The 20386-nt window shown below is 34.9% G+C and overlaps 1 protein-coding gene across 8 annotated transcripts in view; it reads left to right on the top strand.

Moving 5' to 3' along the window:
- LOC143247189 (chitin synthase chs-2-like) overlaps positions 1-16027 on the top strand; it is a 46675-nt gene extending 30648 nt beyond the window's left edge. For all 8 annotated transcript variants that reach the window (XM_076494840.1, XM_076494841.1, XM_076494835.1 and 5 more), the window contains 6 exons: positions 4454-4664; positions 5909-6109; positions 6688-7082; positions 7329-8034; positions 10725-11471; positions 12233-16027. In XM_076494840.1, the coding sequence (XP_076350955.1) occupies positions 4454-4664; positions 5909-6109; positions 6688-7082; positions 7329-8034; positions 10725-11471; positions 12233-12489 (2517 nt within the window). In that variant the 3' untranslated portion in view covers positions 12490-16027. The remainder of the gene's footprint in view (positions 1-4453; positions 4665-5908; positions 6110-6687; positions 7083-7328; positions 8035-10724; positions 11472-12232) is intronic.
- The last annotated feature ends 4359 nt before the right edge of the window (positions 16028-20386 follow it).

The following is a 20386-nucleotide window of genomic DNA, read 5'->3' as shown; positions in this document are numbered from 1 at the left end:
TTAAAATTCCACGTATTAAGCAGGCCTGATGATATTTCAGAGTCCGATTATGATGGTCATCTTTAATAAATAATCACGCATCATTTTTTATTAATGTTTACAAATTAAAAAAAAACAACAGTTGTTTGATTTTAGCACAGTAACAAGTTAATGTAACAGATTGTGTACTGTATGATAGAACTGCAAATTACTGTTTTCATGGTGATATCGATATTATTTCATCTTATAGGTCATGGTTGGACAACGGAGGTTAGCAAAACGTTTAGAGGGTTGTTTAAAAAGTTTCATGTGTTACTCATGCTGCCATGTAAGAACAGACATGAATTTATGTTGTTTTTGGTTCAAATGTTTCTAGTAAGTTTGTGTTATTAAGACATCATCTATTTTTGTTTAACAATTTATAAAGGGAACGTTCTTACAAATTAATTTCAGTCCATCATATCTATATTTTTGGAGTTTCTGTGCAAGCACGTCTTAGTGTCTCTGCCGTAGAAACACATCTTATTATCACTAAAGTTTTAACAATATTAACTTGCTGTAGAAACACGTCTTATTATACTAAAATTTTAACAATATTAACTTGCTATAGAAACACGTCTAATTATCACTAAACTTTTAACAATATTAACCTGCTGTAGAAACCCGTCTTGTCATCTATAAAGTTTTAACAATATTAACCTGGTGTAGAAACACGTCTTATTATCTATAAAGTTTTAACAATATTAACCTACTGTAGAAACACGTCTTATTATCATTAATGTTTTAACAATATTAACCTGCTGTAGATGCAGGTCTTATTATCATTAAAGTTTTAACAATATTAACCTGCTGTAGATACAGCACTTATTATCAATAAAATTTTAAAAACATTAACTTGCTATAGAAACACGTCTAATTATCACTAAACTTTTAACAATATTAACCTGCTGTAGAAACCCGTCTTGTCATCTATAAAGTTTTAACAATATTAACCTGGTGTAGAAACACGTCTTATTATCTATAAAGTTTTAACAATATTAACCTACTGTAGAAACACGTCTTATTATCATTAATGTTTCAACAATATTAACCTGCTGTAGATGCAGGTCTTATTATCATTAAAGTTTTAACAATATTAACCTGCTGTAGATACAGCACTTATTATCAATAAAATTTTAAAAACATTAACCTGCTATAGAAACACGCCTTATTATCACTAAAGTTTTAACAATATTAACCTGCTGTAGAAACACATCTTATTACACTATGTAACATTTTTACTTTTTCTTCTTCCTGGGCAGTTTTATTTCCCAATTGTTTATCTAAATGGAAAAGACCTATTTTTCTCTTCAAACTTTGCTTTTGTGACCTGGGTCATGAAATTTGCAAATTTACCCATTTTCCAGAACATTCCATAGATATTGGTCTAACAAAGTCGCAGGCCGAGCTTTTGACATCTAGGCTCAAAGAGTGAGATTTGTTAGATGAAAGTGTGCAAGTCACAAGTCAGAGGAAGCGTCGCCGACATTTTTCAAGCTTCTTCACTCGGTAAGATGGGCTCTGCTTCTGCCACAATGTATCCGGTCTGTACGAGGCAATTGCCTGTAACCCGAACGAGTGGCGCCTCTTCATTGATAGCTCATCCAGAAACCTCAAAGCTGTACTGCTCAATAACGGGAATAAGTATCCGTTTCTTCCTCTGGCTCATTCGGTGCACCTAAAAGAGGTATACAACAGCGTCAAGACCTTGCTAGAAGCCTTGAAGTATGATGAGTATGATCCGTGATGACGAGAAAACCCACTTGTAGAGAAAATTATATATGTAAAAAAGGCTGATATGGGTAGAGAAAGCACTATGTAGAGGAGCGAATGTTGTTCGCTCCTCTACATAGTGCTTTCTCTACCCATACCAACCGTTTTTTACATATATGATGAGTATGGCAGGGAGGTTATCGGAGACTTCAAAATGGTGGCATTCCTGATTGATCCCCAAGGAGGCTTTACCAAGTTTTCCTGTTATTTTTGCCTTTGGGACAGCAGGAATACCGCAGCGCAGAACAACAAGAAGCACTGGCCACAACGGACCGAGTTCTCTGTGGAAAGACACAATGTCAAGTGTGAGTCACTAGTAGACCTCCAGAAGGTATTGTTCCCACCATTGCAGATAAAATTGAGTCTTATGAAACTATCTGTCACAGCTCTTGATAAGGAGTCTGCAGACTTCAAGTACCTTTGAGACTTCTTCCCTAAGCTGTCTGAATCAAAGGTCAAAGCTGGTGTCTTCGTTGGACAACAAATAAAGAAAATCCTGGAGTGAGCAGAATTCTCCAAGAAGCTCAGTAGGAAGGAAAGAAAAGCTTGGACAGCTTTATCGCAGTGGTTTGGGGCTTTTGGGCAATCACAAGGCCAAAAATTAAGAAGAACTGGTTCAGACTCTGGTGAAGAACTACGGCAAAATGGGCTCCAGGATGTCCCTGAAAGTCCATAGCCTTGACGCTCATCTTTATAAATTCAAGGAGAACATGGGAGCATACTCAGAAGAGCAAGGCGAGCCTTTCCACCAAAATATACTGGACTTAGAACGCCGCTACCAAGGAGCGTATAACAAAAACATGACTGGATACTATAATTGGGGGCTGATATGTCAAAGTGATTAACATTACAGTCGCAAATCTCGAAACACTACTCACTTCTAAGCATTTATGTTAATTTTTGTATAACTTTATTATAAATAAATGTAATTCTTGATTCATTTGTTGTTTCATTCAGACCTTATGTAAATGAAAATATGCAAATTTGCCCAGTTTTACATAGAAAATAGGTTAATTTCTAAATTTCATTATCCAGGTCATAAAAGCAAAGTTTGAAGAGAATACTGGCCATTTTAAGTACTTTTACAACATAAGCAATTAAGAAATAACACATACTATCAAGGAACAAAATTTGTGTTTCATTATCAATAACGTTTTAACAATATGAGCTTGCTGTATAAACACGTCTTATTATCAATAAAGTATTAACAATATTAACCTGCTGTAGTAACACGCCTTATTATCAATAAAGTTTTAACAATATGAACCTGTTGTAGAAATATGTCTCATTATCACTAAAGTTTAACAATATTAACCTGCTCTAGATACACGCTTTATTATTAATAAAGTTTTAACAATATTAACTTGCTGTAGAAATACGTTTTCTTAGCAATACATTTTTAACAAAAATAGCTTGCTGTTGAAACATGTCTTATTATCAATAAATTTTTAACAATATTAAGCTGTTGTAGAAACACGTCTTATTTCAATAACTTTTCGACAATATTAGCTTGCTGTAGAAACCTGTCTTATTGTCAATAAACTTTTAACAATATTAATCTGCCTAGAAACACGTTTTATTATCACAAAAGTTTTAACAATATCAACATGCTGTAGAAACACGTCTTACTAATACTAAACGTTTAACAATATTAACCAGATGTACAAAGACGTCCTATTATCACTATTTTTTTAACAATATCAACCTGCTTATGATACTCGTCTTGTTATAAATACAGTTGTAACAATATTAACTAGTTGTAGAAACACGCCTTATTATCACTAAATTTTAACAATATTAACCTGCTCTAGATACACGCTTTATTATTAATAAAGTTTTAACAATATTAACCTGCTGTAGAAACACGTTTTCTTAGCAATAAATTTTTAACAATATTAAGTTGTTGTAGAAACACGTCTTATTTCAATAACGTTTCGACAATATTAGCTTGCTGTAGAAACCTGTCTTATTGTCAATAAACTTTTAACAATATTAATCTGTCTAGAAACACGTTTTATTATCACAAAAGTTTTAACAATATCAACATGCTGTAGAAACACGTCTTACTAATACTAAACGTTTAACAATATTAACCAGATGTACAAACACGTCCTATTATCACTAATTTTTAACAATATCAACCTGCTGTAGATACACGTCTTGTTATCAATACAGTTTAACAATATTGACCTGCGGTAGAAACACGTCTTCTTATTACTAAAGTTTGACAATATTAACGTGCTGTAGTAACACGTCTTATTATCAATAAAGTTTTAACAATATTAGCTTGCTGTAGAAACCCGTCTTATTATCACTAAACTTTTAACAATATTAACCTTCAATAGAATCATGTTTTATTATCACTAGAGTTTCTAGAAAATTATTCTGGTTGTAATTATGAATTATGTATCGCTCTTTTAGTTTCTAGCCAGTGAAATCTGAAAACATTTCAGATTAAAAGAAACTTTATTTGTTACTAGAAGGTGACAGTTTTCGAATCACGTTAAGTTATGTTTTTAGTTTTTGGGGATTGTTTTTTTTTTACAGGACTGTGAGCTGCCCTTAGAAATCATGTATACACATCAATATAATGTGGCCTTCATTTTAACGAGGTATATGTCAATAGTATTTTTTCCCTATTATTGTATTTTTCCATGACCAGGTGATGTACATGTACTACCTGTTGGGGCACAGGTTAATGGAGCTTCCAATCGACGTCAACAGGAAAGAAGTCATTGCAGAAAACACCTTCATTTTGACACTAGATGGCGACATCAACTTTAGGCCTCATGCTGTTCAGCTTTTAGTAGACCTGATGAAGAAAAATCGAAGCTTGGGAGCTGCATGTGGTCGAATTCATCCTGTCGGAAGGGGTATCTTCTATAGTTTCTTTTTACGCCTTCTATACACGCAGTCTATTCTTTCAAAGTTCGTTTTTTTAGTTTTTGCTATGGGACGAATGTTAGAATGTCTAAAATTAGCTAAGAAGAGCTTAGACCAAATTTAACTTTCTTATAAACAGAGAGGTAAAAATGTTGAAATAACTGTGGAAATTAGACGTTTAGCTTAAGAAATCGTAAACTGTTTACGCTGAGTATACAATCCGAAACTACAAGAACTTGTAAAGTTAAGCCAGTGAAATATCCTCACCTTCGATAATTATATTAAAACTATTTATTTTAACTAATTATTAAAAGTTCGAGATTGTCACTCTCTGTTTCTGAGCTTATTTGTACTAAATATTAAGTTAGCATTATCTGCAGAATACACACACACACACACACACACACAAAACGTGTTTCCATGAACAGTGTTAGTTGTGCTTGGCGGCTATTAGCAGAAACAAGGAGACGTGTCTTGGTATATATCTTGCTTTTAATTTAAGAAATATTTTCAGAAAACGTTTTTGTCTTTAACCAACCAGGAGCGTATTTGTTATCTTTACTTTGTTACGAGACTTTTGTAAGACGTCTACTTTATCACATGATAAAACCTCTTCCTAGAGTTAATTATTTTATTGAAAGTGCGTTGAAAATATTTCGTGATAATTTTCAAGAACATTTTTCATAAAACATGCTGAGGAAACATTTCTCTGATTTTTTCTCTCGCGTATGCTGATTGTACAGCATGTTACGTCATCCCTGTCAAAGACAATCTCTAAAGATGAGTCGTTAAACTAGTGTGTAAATATTTCTAATCGTTCAGGATGTTAGGAAAACATGCAGGTTAAAGAAGTACATTTAACACAAAGATGCGAAACTCTATGACCCAAGCGCTTTCCTATATTTAAGTATTTCCAGTGACAGTTAGAAATATTGTAGTTAAAATCAGTTTATTTTTTTAGACATCCTTACACAGGGAAAGTCTCTATTACCTAGTATGCGTTGCAAATTATCCATTGGAAGCAACGTTAATGTATTATATTTCCTTTTGATGAAAGAATTAGTTATAAGCGCCATCTTTTGAGCTAAACTATTTCTTGTTTACACTTGGTTTATTTCGTAACTTAAATGTTTGAGCAACTAGAATCACTGTTTTCATACGTTATGAATTACTGGCGTTCTTTCAATAGACAGTTGTGTTTATTAATATACTTGACTAAAATTTCTACTTTTAGGTCCTATGGTATGGTATCAGAAATTCGAATATGCCATTGGTCACTGGCTTCAGAAGGCTACTGAGCACATGATTGGCTGCGTGTTGTGCAGTCCCGGATGTTTTTCACTCTTCCGAGCAAAAGCTCTAATGGACGATAACGTAATGAGAAGATATACAACGAAATCAGAAGATCCGTTACACTACGTACAGTACGATCAGGGTGAGCTTTGTGTCTTTTTAAACAAAGTTCCCTTTGAACGAGTAACATAAGAGTGTGTCTCATCTAATAATGCATTCCATAACAAGTAACATATTAGTTAGTGACCACAGTATAATATCTCTCAATGAAACCTTACTATCTTAGTTAGTAAAAGTATAAACAGTTTCTTCACGTTAGGCCTAAAAATAATTGTTCAATATTTCTCACGTGATGAGATATGTGTGTGAAAATAATAGTAAATAAGTTACATAAATATCAAATTTACGAAATTGGATGGGTCTCGTGTAGATGGTACTTTACAGAGGAAAAGTGATTCCGCTTGAGTTTGAATACTATAATATTAGGGTCAGCGTAAAATTACCCAAAACTTTAATTTAGAGTGTGTCTGCTGTGGGGATAGAATCTCGAACTTTAAGTGTTATGAGACTAAACTTTAGAAGTGAGCAGGAACATAATTCTGAGTTTAATACTAGGAGTATCGCATACGGCTAGTGGGAACGTTTTACATAATATTTTGTAATTTTTTTTTGATTGAGTAAAAATTCAACGTGATTATTTTACGTAACCGTCGTTGACAGGTGAGGACCGTTGGCTCTGTACCTTAATGCTGCAACGTGGCTACAGAGTGGAGTACAGCGCTGCTTCTGACGCTTATACACACTGTCCTGAAGGTTTTGGCGAGTTCTACACCCAGCGTCGACGATGGGCGCCCTCTACCATGGCGAACATTATGGACTTATTGGGTGATTACAAGAGAACGGTTAGCATCAATGATAGCATTTCCATTCCCTACATCATTTACCAAGGCATGCTGATGGTGGGAACCGTTCTCGGTCCTGGTACCATATTCCTGATGCTGGTGGGTGCTATGGTGGCAGCCTTCAAAATTTCTAACTGGACGTCTTTCACTGCCAATATCGTCCCAATTCTTTTCTTCATCTTCATTTGTTTCGTAGCCAATAACAACATTCAGGTAAGTCGACGATTATAATTTTACAACGAAATCGACACAATTTTTTAACTGATCCTAATTCTTTTACACATGCTCAGCAGTATCACTATATTTCAGATGTTTAGAAATACTGTAAATCATATACGTTACACGCATATCAATATTCAAAACAACTTGTATCGTTTTTACTATATATAAGGTTGATTGCAAGTTCCTTGTTTTTTGTGAAATTGACGTCCGTTGATTTTTTCTTTATTTGTTTTTCAGATTCTTATAGCCCAAATATTCAGCTCTGCATATGCTCTTCTAATGATGGCGGTACTGGTGGGTACGTCCATCCAGTTGTCGGAGGATGGTGTTGGCTCTCCATCTTCTATTTTCTTAATTGGACTCTCAAGCAGTTTCTTTATAGCAGCCATTATCCACCCACAGGAGTTTTGGTGTGTCGTTCCTGGACTTCTTTACTTCATCAGTGTACCCTCCATGTACTTGTTGTTGATTCTATACTCGCTGGTAAATCTAAACGTCGTTTCTTGGGGCACTCGTGAAATCCAAACTAAGAAGTCCAAAAAGCAGGTGGAAGAAGAGAGGAAGGAAGTAGAGGAAATGAAGAAAACAAGGAAGAAAAAAAGCGACCTGTTTGGATTTCTTGGCATGGGTAGAAATGAAGATGAAGAAGATGGAAGCATAACATTTAGCTTAGCTAATCTTTTTAAGTGTATGATCTGTACTTATCCAAAGGCTAGTGAGGAAAAGATTCAACTCTTGAGGATCAGTGACCAGCTGGAATCTTTGAACACTAAAATCTCTTCGCTGGAAAGACAACTGGACATTGGTCAAGGATTGTTGCCTGGAGGAGGGATCAAACGTCGATCTTCCATGGGTCGACGCTCTGACCGTGGTTCTCCAGTGGCAGAAGGAGAAAATGGGGGGTTTGAAAGTGATTCTGAAGATACTGACAGTGAAAGATTGGGTGAAGTTTCTTTCAATTTAAAAATGTTTAACAATTGTTTAAGATTCTAGAATGAAATTATTTCTGTGGTTAAATACTTATACACTTATCTCTACTTATTAAAAGCGAAAATCACAGAAAATCATTTTTGTTGAGGGGGGGCACAATAAAAGGTAAAATCTTTGGTCACACAGCTACCATCGTCAGTGTAAGCTTAGCCTACATTCATCTACAACCGTTAATGGGTGAGTTCATTTTTTTAAAAACCAGCTGACACTGCAGATACCAGCCATAGTTAGGATAAGCTAACACTGTAGATACTTGCTCTAGTTAGGCTAAACTAACAATTTAGATACTAACCCTAGTTAGACTAAACTGACGATGTAGATACTAGATAATCCTGATAAAGATAAATGTGTTACTGAAATTAGTTGTTTGTCAATAACAAATAATAAGCATTGTGCAAAATGAAATCGCAATACAGTAACATTATGTGCCTGAAAAGAAATTATAATCTTTACTTATTTTATTTGGCTAAATTCATGTTTAAAATATTCTACATTTATCAAAGCTCTCGTTTAAATCTGTAAGGAAAAAAATGATATTTAAATTCTTTTAAGTTTTGTAACAAACGCAATGAAAATCTTTTGTTAGTATTAAGAGAGGAAGATCACACTTTATTATTAAATATTATATCATATTCAACTTCACAGTAGAAATATACCCGGCACAAAGTAATCATGAAAATTCGTTAGATGTTCAAGTGATATATATACAGTCATGTGAAAAAGTTAGGACACCCTGTGAAAGCCTGTATATTTTTGTAACATTTTTGGATATATAGATATTTAATCTAAATTTCAACAGTACTGAGAAATTATAGGAACATAACTAAACAATTAAAACTGAAGAAAAAACTTTTCAAAATTTACTGTAAATGCAATTCTACAAAAATGCATATTCTAACTGAGGAAATAGTTAGTACACTCTACCCCCTAATTCCTTTGGCTGAAATAACTGCAGTGAGACGCTTCTTGTAGCCATCTACCAGTCTCTGACATCGGTCTGAAGAAAGTTTGCCTCACTCCTCAATGCAGAATTCTTTCAGCTGTGAGATATTTGAGGGGTTTCTTGCGTGTACAGCCCGTTTCAAGTCACCCCACAGCATCTCAATGGGATTAAGATCTGGGCTTTGACTCGGCCATTCCAGGACTCTCCATTTCTTAGTTTTTAGCCAGTCCTTGGTGGATTTACTGGTATGTTTTAGGTCGTTGTCGTATTGCAGGGTCCAGTTCCGCTTCATCTTTAATTTTCTTACAGATGGTCTGACATGATCCTCAAGCACCCTCTGATACACAGTAGAATTCATGGTGGATTCTATGATTGTGAGCTGTCCAGGTCCTGCTACAGCAAAGCAGCCCCAAACCATGACACTTACACTTCCATGCTTCACAGTTGATATGAGGTTCTTTTCCTGGAATACTGTATTTGGTTTGCGCCAAACATGTCCTCTGTTCTGGTGTCCAAATAATTCGATTTTGGACTCATCTGTCCAAATAACATTATTCCAGAAGTCATGGTCTTTGTCTAAATTCTCTCTGACAAACTCCAATCTGGCCTTGATGTTTTTCTTAGAGAGCAAAGGTTTCCTCCTTGCACACCTCCCATGCAAGTTAAATTTGTGCAGTCTCTTTCTGATTGCAGAGACATGCACTTTCACATCATCAGTAACCAGAGCCTGATGTAGGTTCCGTGATGACATTTTAGGGTTTTTGGAGACCTCTTTTAGCATCTTGTGGCCTGCTCTCGGGGTGAACTTGCTTGGACGACTAGACCTGGGCATGTTGGCAGTTGTTTTGAAAGCCCTCCACTTGTTGACTATTTTTCGGACAGTGTAATGGCTGATTTTAAAATCTTTTGGGATCTTTTTAAGTCCATTACCAGACTCATAAGCTGCTACAATTGTCTTTTTGAAGGCCTCAGACAGCTCTTTTTCTCTCACCATGGTGCTCACTCTCACTTCAACAGTCAGGAGCACACCAAACTAAATATCTGAGGTTTAAATAGGGCAAGCTTCATTCACAATGCTGAGTAACGATTTTCTATTCATGTGCACTTGGTGTGATACACCTGTGTGTGAGTTGAACCATTTTAAGTGGGAATAAATGTGGGGATGTCCTGACTTTTTCCTCAGTTAGAACATGCATTTTTGTAGAATTACATTTACAGAAGATCTTGAAAAGTCTTTTCTTTAGTTTTAATTGTGTAGTTATATTCCTATAATCTCTCAGTATTGTTAAAATTGAGATTAAATATCTATATATCCAAAAATGTTACAGAAATACACAGGCTTTCACAGGGTGTCCTAACTTTTTCACATGACTGTATATAGATGTGGGACGTTGTGGGCTTAAGCACCCACATCTCACTCTCCTAATTTCTATTTCTGTATCTATTGCTACTCCTTTATTTCTTATGTGAGACTGGCAAATGATAGACTGACAAACTGATAGACGGTGTATCCCCATAGCAATGTTTGCCCTACTTCTCTAGTCACCTACAAAATCTAGGGTACATTTCATAATCCCACATTATAGATTGTATCCTAGGAATCTTTTAATTGGTGCAGCGTTTATTGTTTAATTTATTTTTGTTGCGGCTTGATTTTAAAGTTATAACTAATATATCATACATATATATTTGCTGAACAGAACCTAGAGTGGAACGTGATGATCTCATAAATCCATACTGGATTGAAGACAAAGATCTGAAACGTGGAGAAGTGGAATATCTGAACGGGCCTGAGATCCAGTTCTGGAAGGATATGATAGAGAAGTACCTCTACCCATTGGATCAGAACAAGGAACACGAGGCAAGGGTAGCATCCGAGTTGAAAGAGCTGCGAAACAAAGTGGTTTTTGGGTTTCTAATGTCCAACGCTCTTTTCATCCTTATTGTCTTTCTTCTTCAACTCAACAAGGACCAATTGCACATTAACTGGCCGCTAGGAGTAAAGACTAATATCACTTACATTCCGGAAACCAGCGAGATACGGATCGACAAGGAATATTTGCAGCTGGAACCCATTGGATTGGTATTTGCAACATTTTTTGCCATCATCCTAATTGTCCAGTTTTTAGCCATGTTGTTCCATCGGTTTGGTACCTTGTCACACATCTTGGCATCGATCGAGCTTACTTGTTGTAATCAGAAGGTGGAAGATCTGACGGAAGATGCCTTTTTCGACAAAAATGCCATCCAGATAGCTCGACAACTTCAGAAGTTGAAGGGTTTGGAGGACGACGACAAAAGTGAGGACTATGGAAGTGGGGACCGACTAGCAAGACGAAGAACCATTCAAAATCTGGAAAAACGACGACAACAAAAAACGAGAGTTGGAACGTTAGATGTTGCGTTTAGAAAAAGATTCATGAATATTTCTCCAGAAAACGAAATGGGTAAGTTAACGTTAATTAAAGTGTCCCATTGCTTTATAACACAGGTCGACAATAAGTTACGTTAACAAAACGTTTTGCTTACCCTAATAAATTTATCAGTATAATATCTGGATCCCCTCTTCGCACAGTTAATTGATCTCATCTTTTTCTAGCAATCTGAAGGGAGTTTTGTAGTCCTTTCTCACTCTTTTCAAAATGTAAAATGGATATTTTTTTTCTGCAAGATAAAACACAGATTCTCAAGTATCTTTAGGCTTAGCTACAATAGAAGTTTCATACTCACTTTCGCAGCTTAAATCAACCTCTTTCAGTCTGTATTTATTCAAGAAGCTTTGTTTGTTTGTTTGTTTATATTTTTACTTGTTGACTGTTATACAGTATTTATTCTGGAGAAAACGGGTAATGTTTTCTCTCGAGGTTTATTAAAGATGTTTACTCCGGAATCTTTTTTTGAGAACTGTTTTAAAGTGTTTATTCTAGAAACTTCGAGCCCCCATTGGCTCAACGGTAAGTCTGAAAACTTATAACGCTAACAGTGGAGTTTTGTTATCCCTCGTGGTGGGCACAGAATAAATACCCACTGTGTAGGTTTACGCTTAACAGTAAACAAATAAACCACAAACTTCGCGTGAATATTTTACCCGAGGACTGTTTTACACCTTTTACTCTTGAAAAATTGTATAATTTTTTCTTCACGGATTGTTTTTCAGTTCTTACTCTAAACGCTTTCTCTGATCTTTTTTTTAAACTTATGTTCAAAGGTACTCCAGTGCTGAGCGGATTCCACCGGCGGAAGGATACACTCAAAGTTTTAGCTGATCGCCGTTCGTCTTTAATGAAGAAATCTGGTCAAATGGAGACTCTAGGTGCTAGAAATCAGTTTTCAAATCCTCCTAGTCGACAGCGAGGTCGGCTAGACAAGATTTTGGCAACTCCTGATGGAACTTTGGAAGGGTTTAGAAACACTGCTTTTGAGGGAAGTTCTGACGAAGAAAATGGACAGAATGCGAAAATGTAAATCTAATAGGACAAGACCCAACATTGATTCTCTCAAAGTGGATGTTAGTAACAAGTGTAAAAAAAAAATTCTCCAAATTTTTTATCGAAAAATTTGTTTAATTATAAATATTTTTTCTTTAAAAACTGTTCCGAATTCAAACATTCCTATACGATGTATCAAGAACTTTAGTTTCCCTGCTGTATGGGTTACAGTTCAAAGCTACGAATCGAAACTATTCCATGAACAATATATTCATGTGTCTCAGTGATGACGAGAAACTCCACTTGTAGAGAAAAATATATATGTAAAAACGGCTGGTTTGGGTTGAGAAAAATTTTTATGTAGAGGAGCGTATAAAGTTTTGACCTTCTTTGGTCATCGTCAGGTTCACAAAGAAAGAAAGAGGTAACTAACCGATAGCTGACATGTTTCAAGGGAATTGTGTAACTGAGTGTAGAGATGTAGAGGGCGTGCTTAGATGTTTGATCATATTTATTAATATACAATAAAGGTGTTCCTTTATATTGGTTTATTTTAGGATTGAGTTGTATGAGTAAGGCTTCTTTAATTTTGCGTTTATTTATGTTCGTTTCTTTATTTAGTATTTGGGTGTTTTTTGTATGGTTATGTTGTGTTTATTTGTTTTACAGTGTTCGAAAACGTGTGAAGGTGACTTTTTGTGTTCTTTGAATCTGGTTTCCATTTCTTTATAAATAATGTTGGTGAGGTGTTTGTCAGTGTAATTTCTGCATAGTATAGACCTTAGTTTTGTTCCTGGTTTTAGAATAAATTTGGCATTAACTGGAATGTCATATTTTGTTACTAGTTTTTGCCAAATGTTGGTTATTTTTCTGCTGATGTCGGGAATATATGGTATGCAGCAATATATGGTTTCGTGATTTTTTAATTCGTGAGATATATTTACTTTTGTTGGTTGATTTTGCTTTATGTCTAGGTGTGTGCATATAATGTTTTCTACGGTTTGTGGAGGAAACTTATTGATGTTGATGAAGTATTGTTTTATTTTGTCTAATTCAGAAACCAGGCACAAAACTAAGGTCTATACTATGTAAAAACTACACTGACAAACACCACCCCAACATTATTTATAAAATTCAATGTGATATCTACCACGACTTCTATATTAGAGAAACAAGTAGAAAAATGGAAACCAGATTCAAAGAACACAAAAAAGGCATCTTCACACGTTTTCGAACACTGCAAATCGAATAAACACAACATAACGGTAGAAAACACCCAAATACTAAATTAAGAAACAAACATAAACAAACCCAAAATTAAAGAAGCCCTACTTATACAACAACTCAAGCCCAAAATAAACCAATATAAAGGAACACCTTTATACCTATATTGACCCGGCATGGCCAAGTGTGTTAAGGAGTTCGACTCGTAATCCGAGGGTCGCGGGTTCGAATCCTGGTCGCACCAAACATGCTCGCCATTTCAGCCGTGGGGGCGTTATAATGTAACGGTCAATCCCACTATTCGTTGGTAAAAGAGTAACCCAAGAGTTGGCGGTTGGTGGTGATGAGTAGCTGTATTTCCTCTAGTCTTACACTGCTAAATTAGGGACGGCTAGCGCAGATAGCCCTCGAGTAGCTTTGCGCGAAATTTTAAACAAACAAACAAAATACTTATATTAATAATATATTGAAACATCTAAGCACGCCCTCTACATTTCTACACTCAGTTACCCAACCCCCTTGAAACATGTGGTCAGCTATCGGTCAGTTACCTCTTTCTTTCTATGTGAACCTGACGATGACCGAAGAAGGTCGAAACGTTGTTCGTTCCTCTACATAAAAATTTTCTCAACCTAAACCAGCCGTTTTTACATTTAGATTCATGTATCTATTATTTTCACATAAAGATATGGTTAACCTACAAACTGACGTATAAAAATTAGTTTGATGTTATATGTTATTATAAATTTGACGTAATAATGTTAAAACATATAATTTTTTTTTACTCTCGTAATTTTAGTTTGTTTAAATATATATATGTTCATATATAGTTTGTTATAAACAAAAACAAGCCGAAACAAAAAAAATCAATTTATATATATTACGTCATGTTAAGGCTTAATAGTGAATTAATATTCAGAAACACCTACTAAGTTTAAATAGCTTATACTTATAATCTTGTATATACATATACACACACCTTCACAACCCTAACCTAATTTGCCTATTATAAGTTGGTTTATCAGCCTGGGAATTGTGTGATAATTATAATAATTCAATCTTCAGTCTTATGTAGTGTCTATATTAGTCATATGAGTAATGTGTGTTTATCTTTTCATGTTATGCCTTTTAATACGTGAACAATCTCTTGATTTCATCAGCGTATTAAACTCTATTCCATAATTTGTGAGAGTTAGACCCTTTCCTTTTTAGGTCATCATTTTGTGAGTGTGTGAATAAAGTGCTATTATTTCCTTGACTCTTGAGTTTAAAGGTGGAATTGATTATGGAAAATCAGTGATGACGAGAAACCCACTTGTTGAGAAATTTATATGCAAAAACGGCTCGTTTGGGCTGAGAAAACACTTTACATAGAAGAACATACGTTGTTCGCTCTTCTATGTAAAGTGTTTTCTCAGCCCAAACGAGCCGTTTTTGCATATAAATGATTATGGAAAAGGAAAAAATGTTCGTTCATTGTTTGTCTGAATTAAGACCGAAGTTGATAATACAATGGGAAGAAGTAATCGTTTGTTGTTTGTCAGGGTTAAGGGTGAAGCCGACGATAATACGAGCTTATGGTAATAAGCGTTTTATGCCAAAAATGTTCTCAACGTTTCTCAACACGTGAAACAAGTTCAAAATAGCTTTAGAAACGAATTTCTCTTAGTAAAACCAAAGACACAGTGAGAATTACTTTGGTTGTACGTGTTTGATTTAGACCTATTTCTTGTGAGCGAATGACTAGTTAATATCTTTATTTTCAAAACCTTTGGTGGATATCAACCTTAAACTTAATACGTTTATCTAACTCTGTAATAAAGAGGAAATCGTTAGAGATAATTAATTATAACTTCTAACCATTGCGATACTAACTTTGGTGAAATTTTACAAAGAACCAAGGAAAATGGTTTTCGATCCTCGGCATACTTCAGTCATTTAGAATATAACAGTACATTAAAGAACTGATCAATCAGATATAAGCTTCTCTTTGAACCTAGTCAGATGCATGCTTAATAGAGACAATAATCATGTTTTGACGACATCCTATAACTTACAGGTGGTAATTAGAAAGTATATCACTTTGTTTTTTAAACTGTATTAAAATATTGGTTGATGAGGAAACTTAACTTTAAAGAAACTGCCAGCTTCTGAACAACTAAACGAAGGATGTAGTTTTAAGATTTGACACCAGGTTTACAAGTTATGCTATAACTGTTTTGTTTTCATTTCAGTATTGCTCAGTTTTTCCTCTTGAAGTGGATAAAGTTTGAAATAAACCTGAATTAATCTCTGTGATTTAATATGTCCAATATTCGTGTTCAGTAAATAACGAATAAACAGAAATTTTGTATCTATACTGGCTGGAAGGTTTGTTTCTTTACTAAACATCAACTTACACAAATATGACACTGTCTACCGACCCTCGGTGTTATCTGGAACTTTACAATATCGGGTTTTCTTTTTCTTTGATAAAAATCACATGTCTGAAAACTGAATATTAACATTAGAAATTTATGATGTAAATAAATGATAAACGCTCCTTAAGACTTGGGTACCATTACTAATTCCCTCTAGTTTCGTTTTGTCAGCAACAGCCGTGTAACTCAAACTATATTTATTTTACAGTAAAAACCTTTAATTATGATAAGTGGTTTACGATGAAAGTGTTTTCTTTCCACATTCGTGAAGTCCCAACACGTATTTTCTAACGTGTTCGGTAGGAAGGTTCTTTAACACTGTCTGTAAACAGAAAAATATCACAAAAATCCCAAGTTAGAAGATTGTGTGAATCCCATACGTCTGAAGAGCGTATACTAACTTGATTATATCATATAATAACGTGTAAAGGGCGTGATGGATATATCCCAAGTATAAATTACGTTTCATTACGTCACGTAAAGCATCGCGGATAAAGCGATGGATCCACTCTCTTTAGTACAGCTCCATTCAGTTCAAGATCTAAATGACCCGTTAACGTTGGAAACGTGAAACTGACAAAACATATTTCAACACTGCGAAGATCGTGGATTTCAGCCAAATATTCTTTTACCCTTACAGTCTAGATGTGACCAATATATTATGGTCTTCATGGACTACTCTAGTGGCTTATATATAAGGCTATCAACCCCTTTTTCTGCCTCACTTCCTAAGTGTTGGGTTGTTAATCGACACGCACTAGAAAAGAAAAGTTCACTTTTAGCTGCAACTTGTTACAAACATTAAACCCCAACGATTTCATATGCTAGGTTTACAAACTAAACTCAATAGTCAGTTGCACGAAAATCGTTACGTTTAAGACGTTTCGTTATTTCACGGTAGTACTTATATCATCAGATGTACTAACAAAAGCAGCCCTAAGATGTGAAAATCAAAGCCTGTCCAGTTTTACATCCATACCTCATAAACTGGAAATACTGTATTTATCTCATTTATACAAGAATTAGTAAAACGCCTACATCAGGGAAATGTTCGATAGGAACGGGATAGAAGGGACACAGACAAGTTATACAGTGGAAAAATAAACTTAGAAGGGAGTGACCAATAACTATAAGGGTTCACATGACGAGTGGGTGATTCCCGTTCTTTTTCATCGTAGCACGTTAATCGACTCAACTTACGGAAATCGTTGTCGTAGAACTGAACACAGAACTTTCGACTCCACTCGTTTCTTAGACGAGTTTTCGCCAACGGAACGATACACCATCTGCCTGTGCTGTTTATTCCAACACACGTCACCCTTTAACGACTGTACATAGGTTAACGCAACTAGTTGGCTGAAATATTTAACAAAAATATCTTTTTTTGTTGGGCCCCAAAAAAATTAATGTACACAAATAAATAAAGCACAAAAACTTAATGGATATAAATGAGCATATAAAATTAGTGAATATAAATAAATATATGAACTTAGTGGATATAAATAAACACATAAACTTTATGAAGGTAAATTAGCACTTTTACTGAGTGAATATAAATAAACACATAAGCTCAGCGGATATAAATAAACACATAAACTTAGTGAATATAAATAAATATATAAACTTAGTGGATATAAATAAACACCTAAATTTAGGGGATATAAAAACACATAAACCAAGTGAATATAAATAAACACATAAGCTCAGTAGATATAAATAAACACATAAACTTAGTGAATACAAATCAGCACTTATACTGAGTGAATATAAATAAACACTTAAGCTTAGTGAATAGATATAAACACATAATATTAGTGAATATAAAGCTACACATGAACTTAGTGAATATCAATAAAAACAGAAACGTAGTGGATATAAATAAACACATAAACTTAGTGGATATAAGTAAAAACACAAACTTAGTTAATACAAATAAACACATAAACCTAGTGGATATAAACCAGCAAATAAATTTAGTTGATATAAATAAGCACACCAACTTAGTGAATGTAAATAAACACATAAACTTCGTGGATATAAATAAAAATTAACTTAGTGAATATAAATAAACACACAAACTTAGTAGGTAAAAATCAGCACATAAACTTAGTGAATATAAATAAACACATAAAGTTAGTGAATATAAAGAGGCACATGAACTTAGTGAATATAAATAATCACACAAATTTAGTGAATATAAATAAATACAGAATCTTAGTGCATATAAACGAGAACATAAATTTAGTGGATATAAATAAGCACATAAACGTAGTGAACATAAATGAACAAATAAATGTAGTGAATAAAATTAAACACATCAATATAGTGAACTATATTGTAAACACATAAAGTTAGTGGACATAAATGGACACATAAATTTAGTGGATACAAATAAACATATAAACATAGTGCACATGAGCAAACACATAAATATAGTGAACATAAAAAACACATAAACTTGGTGGATATAAATAAGCACATACGTAAATAATATGAATAAACACATAAATCCGGTGGATATAAATAAACAAATAAATTTAGTGGATATAAATAAACACATAAACTTTCTGTTATATAAATAAATACATAAACTTGGTGGATATAAATAAACACAAACTTGATAATATAAATAAACACACAAACATTATGAATATAAATAAACACATAAAATTAGTAGGTAAATATCAGCTCATAAGCGTAGAGCAGTGGTACACAAAGTCCGGCCCGCGACGAGTCGCCGAGTGGCCCGCGATGTCCAACGGGAAAGTCAAACACAGAGTTCGCGCGCCTGCGCGAAGATTAATCGCTATAGAAGAATATGCATTAGATTAGATACTGGATGGTGGTTCCATATTTGTGTCGAGCAATAAAGAAAATTTAATAAGCAAATCTCGTTAATGCATAGGCCTTTAATCATTGGTGCAATGACGTAATAGTTCCGTAATTACGAAATCTCACGCGTTCCAGTTGTTCTTCGAGATTTACTTACGAGCCCTATTTTGATATTATTTCGTAACAAAAATGGCAGCTAATCGTAAAAGAAAAGTTGACGACGAAAACCGGCAGTTTCATGATTATTGAACTGCGCAATACTATTTTGTTCAACAACAGAAGAACGTGATTTGTTTGCTGTATCATTCGACAGTAGCAGTGGCGAAGATATCCATTATAAAGCGTCATTATGAGTCGAAGCATAAAGATTTTCATAACGTTGTCGGTGATAAACGAACAGCTCGATTTGAATATCTGCGGCGGTCGCTGAATCACGAGCAGAACGTTTTCTCAAAGCAGTGCAGCATGTGAGGTCAGTTCAGCATTTCGTTAATTACGTTATTTCCGTTCATGATGGTGATTTGTCAAGCAATGTATGATTACTGCATCGGAAAAGTTGTGTCCGGAAGCAGATCGCAAGCTACAGACGGTGGCTCTGAATCGTATGACAGTTCAACAAAGAATTTCACACCTCTCTGCAGGCGTGATAAGGCAGCTTACAAATAAAGCAGCCATCTTTGTCTACTTCTCTTGGGCAGCAACATCAGTTCAACAGCACAGCTACTAGTTTTTGTTCGTGGTGTGTCGTTATCGTTTGATATCACAGAGGAACTAATCTGCATGGGTTCCATGAAGGGTCAAACAACTGGGTCTTCTCTATTCGAGGAGACAGTACGACTGTGTGGTAGTGTTTAATTGGATTTCAAGAAACTGGTAAGTGTAACAATTGATGAAGCACCAGCCATGACTGGAGAAAGTGGCGGACTGGTAGCACTGTTGATGAAGCATTAAGAAAAGCAGAACAGACAGTTGGTGAAGTTGCACTGTATTATTCACCAACAAAACCTGTACAGTAAAGAACTTGGTTTTCAGGCACTGATAGCATTAGCGACGAAAACCATTAATTTCATCAAATCACGAGGGCTCAATTACCGTCAATTTCGAAGTCTTCTTGAAGAAATTGATTCAGACTATGGTGATCTTGTATATCACTGTGAAGTACTCTGGCTGAGTCGAAGGAAGATGCTCAGAAGATTCTGGGAGTTGATTGATGAGGTGATAGAATTCCTCAAAAGCAAGAACAAAGACACAGAAGTGATTTTCCAGCATGGTAAGCTGATTTGACCTTTCTGGTCGACATAACACAACACTTGAATGATCTAAATTTGAAGTTGCAAGGCAAAAATCAGCTTGCAAATCACGTCTCAGCTTTCAGGACAAAGTTGCAGTTGGTCCAGCAGCAAGCAGCATCGGGCAACTTCGTGTACTTTCCCACTTTTCAGTCACAGCTACAGAAGA

The sequence above is a fragment of the Tachypleus tridentatus genome, chromosome 3, assembly GCF_004210375.1.
Source record: "Tachypleus tridentatus isolate NWPU-2018 chromosome 3, ASM421037v1, whole genome shotgun sequence".
In the NCBI taxonomy this organism is placed as follows: Eukaryota; Metazoa; Arthropoda; class Merostomata; order Xiphosura; family Limulidae; genus Tachypleus; species Tachypleus tridentatus.
Note: the sequence above shows the minus strand (reverse complement) of the source record. Positions and strands in the feature narration are given on the sequence as shown.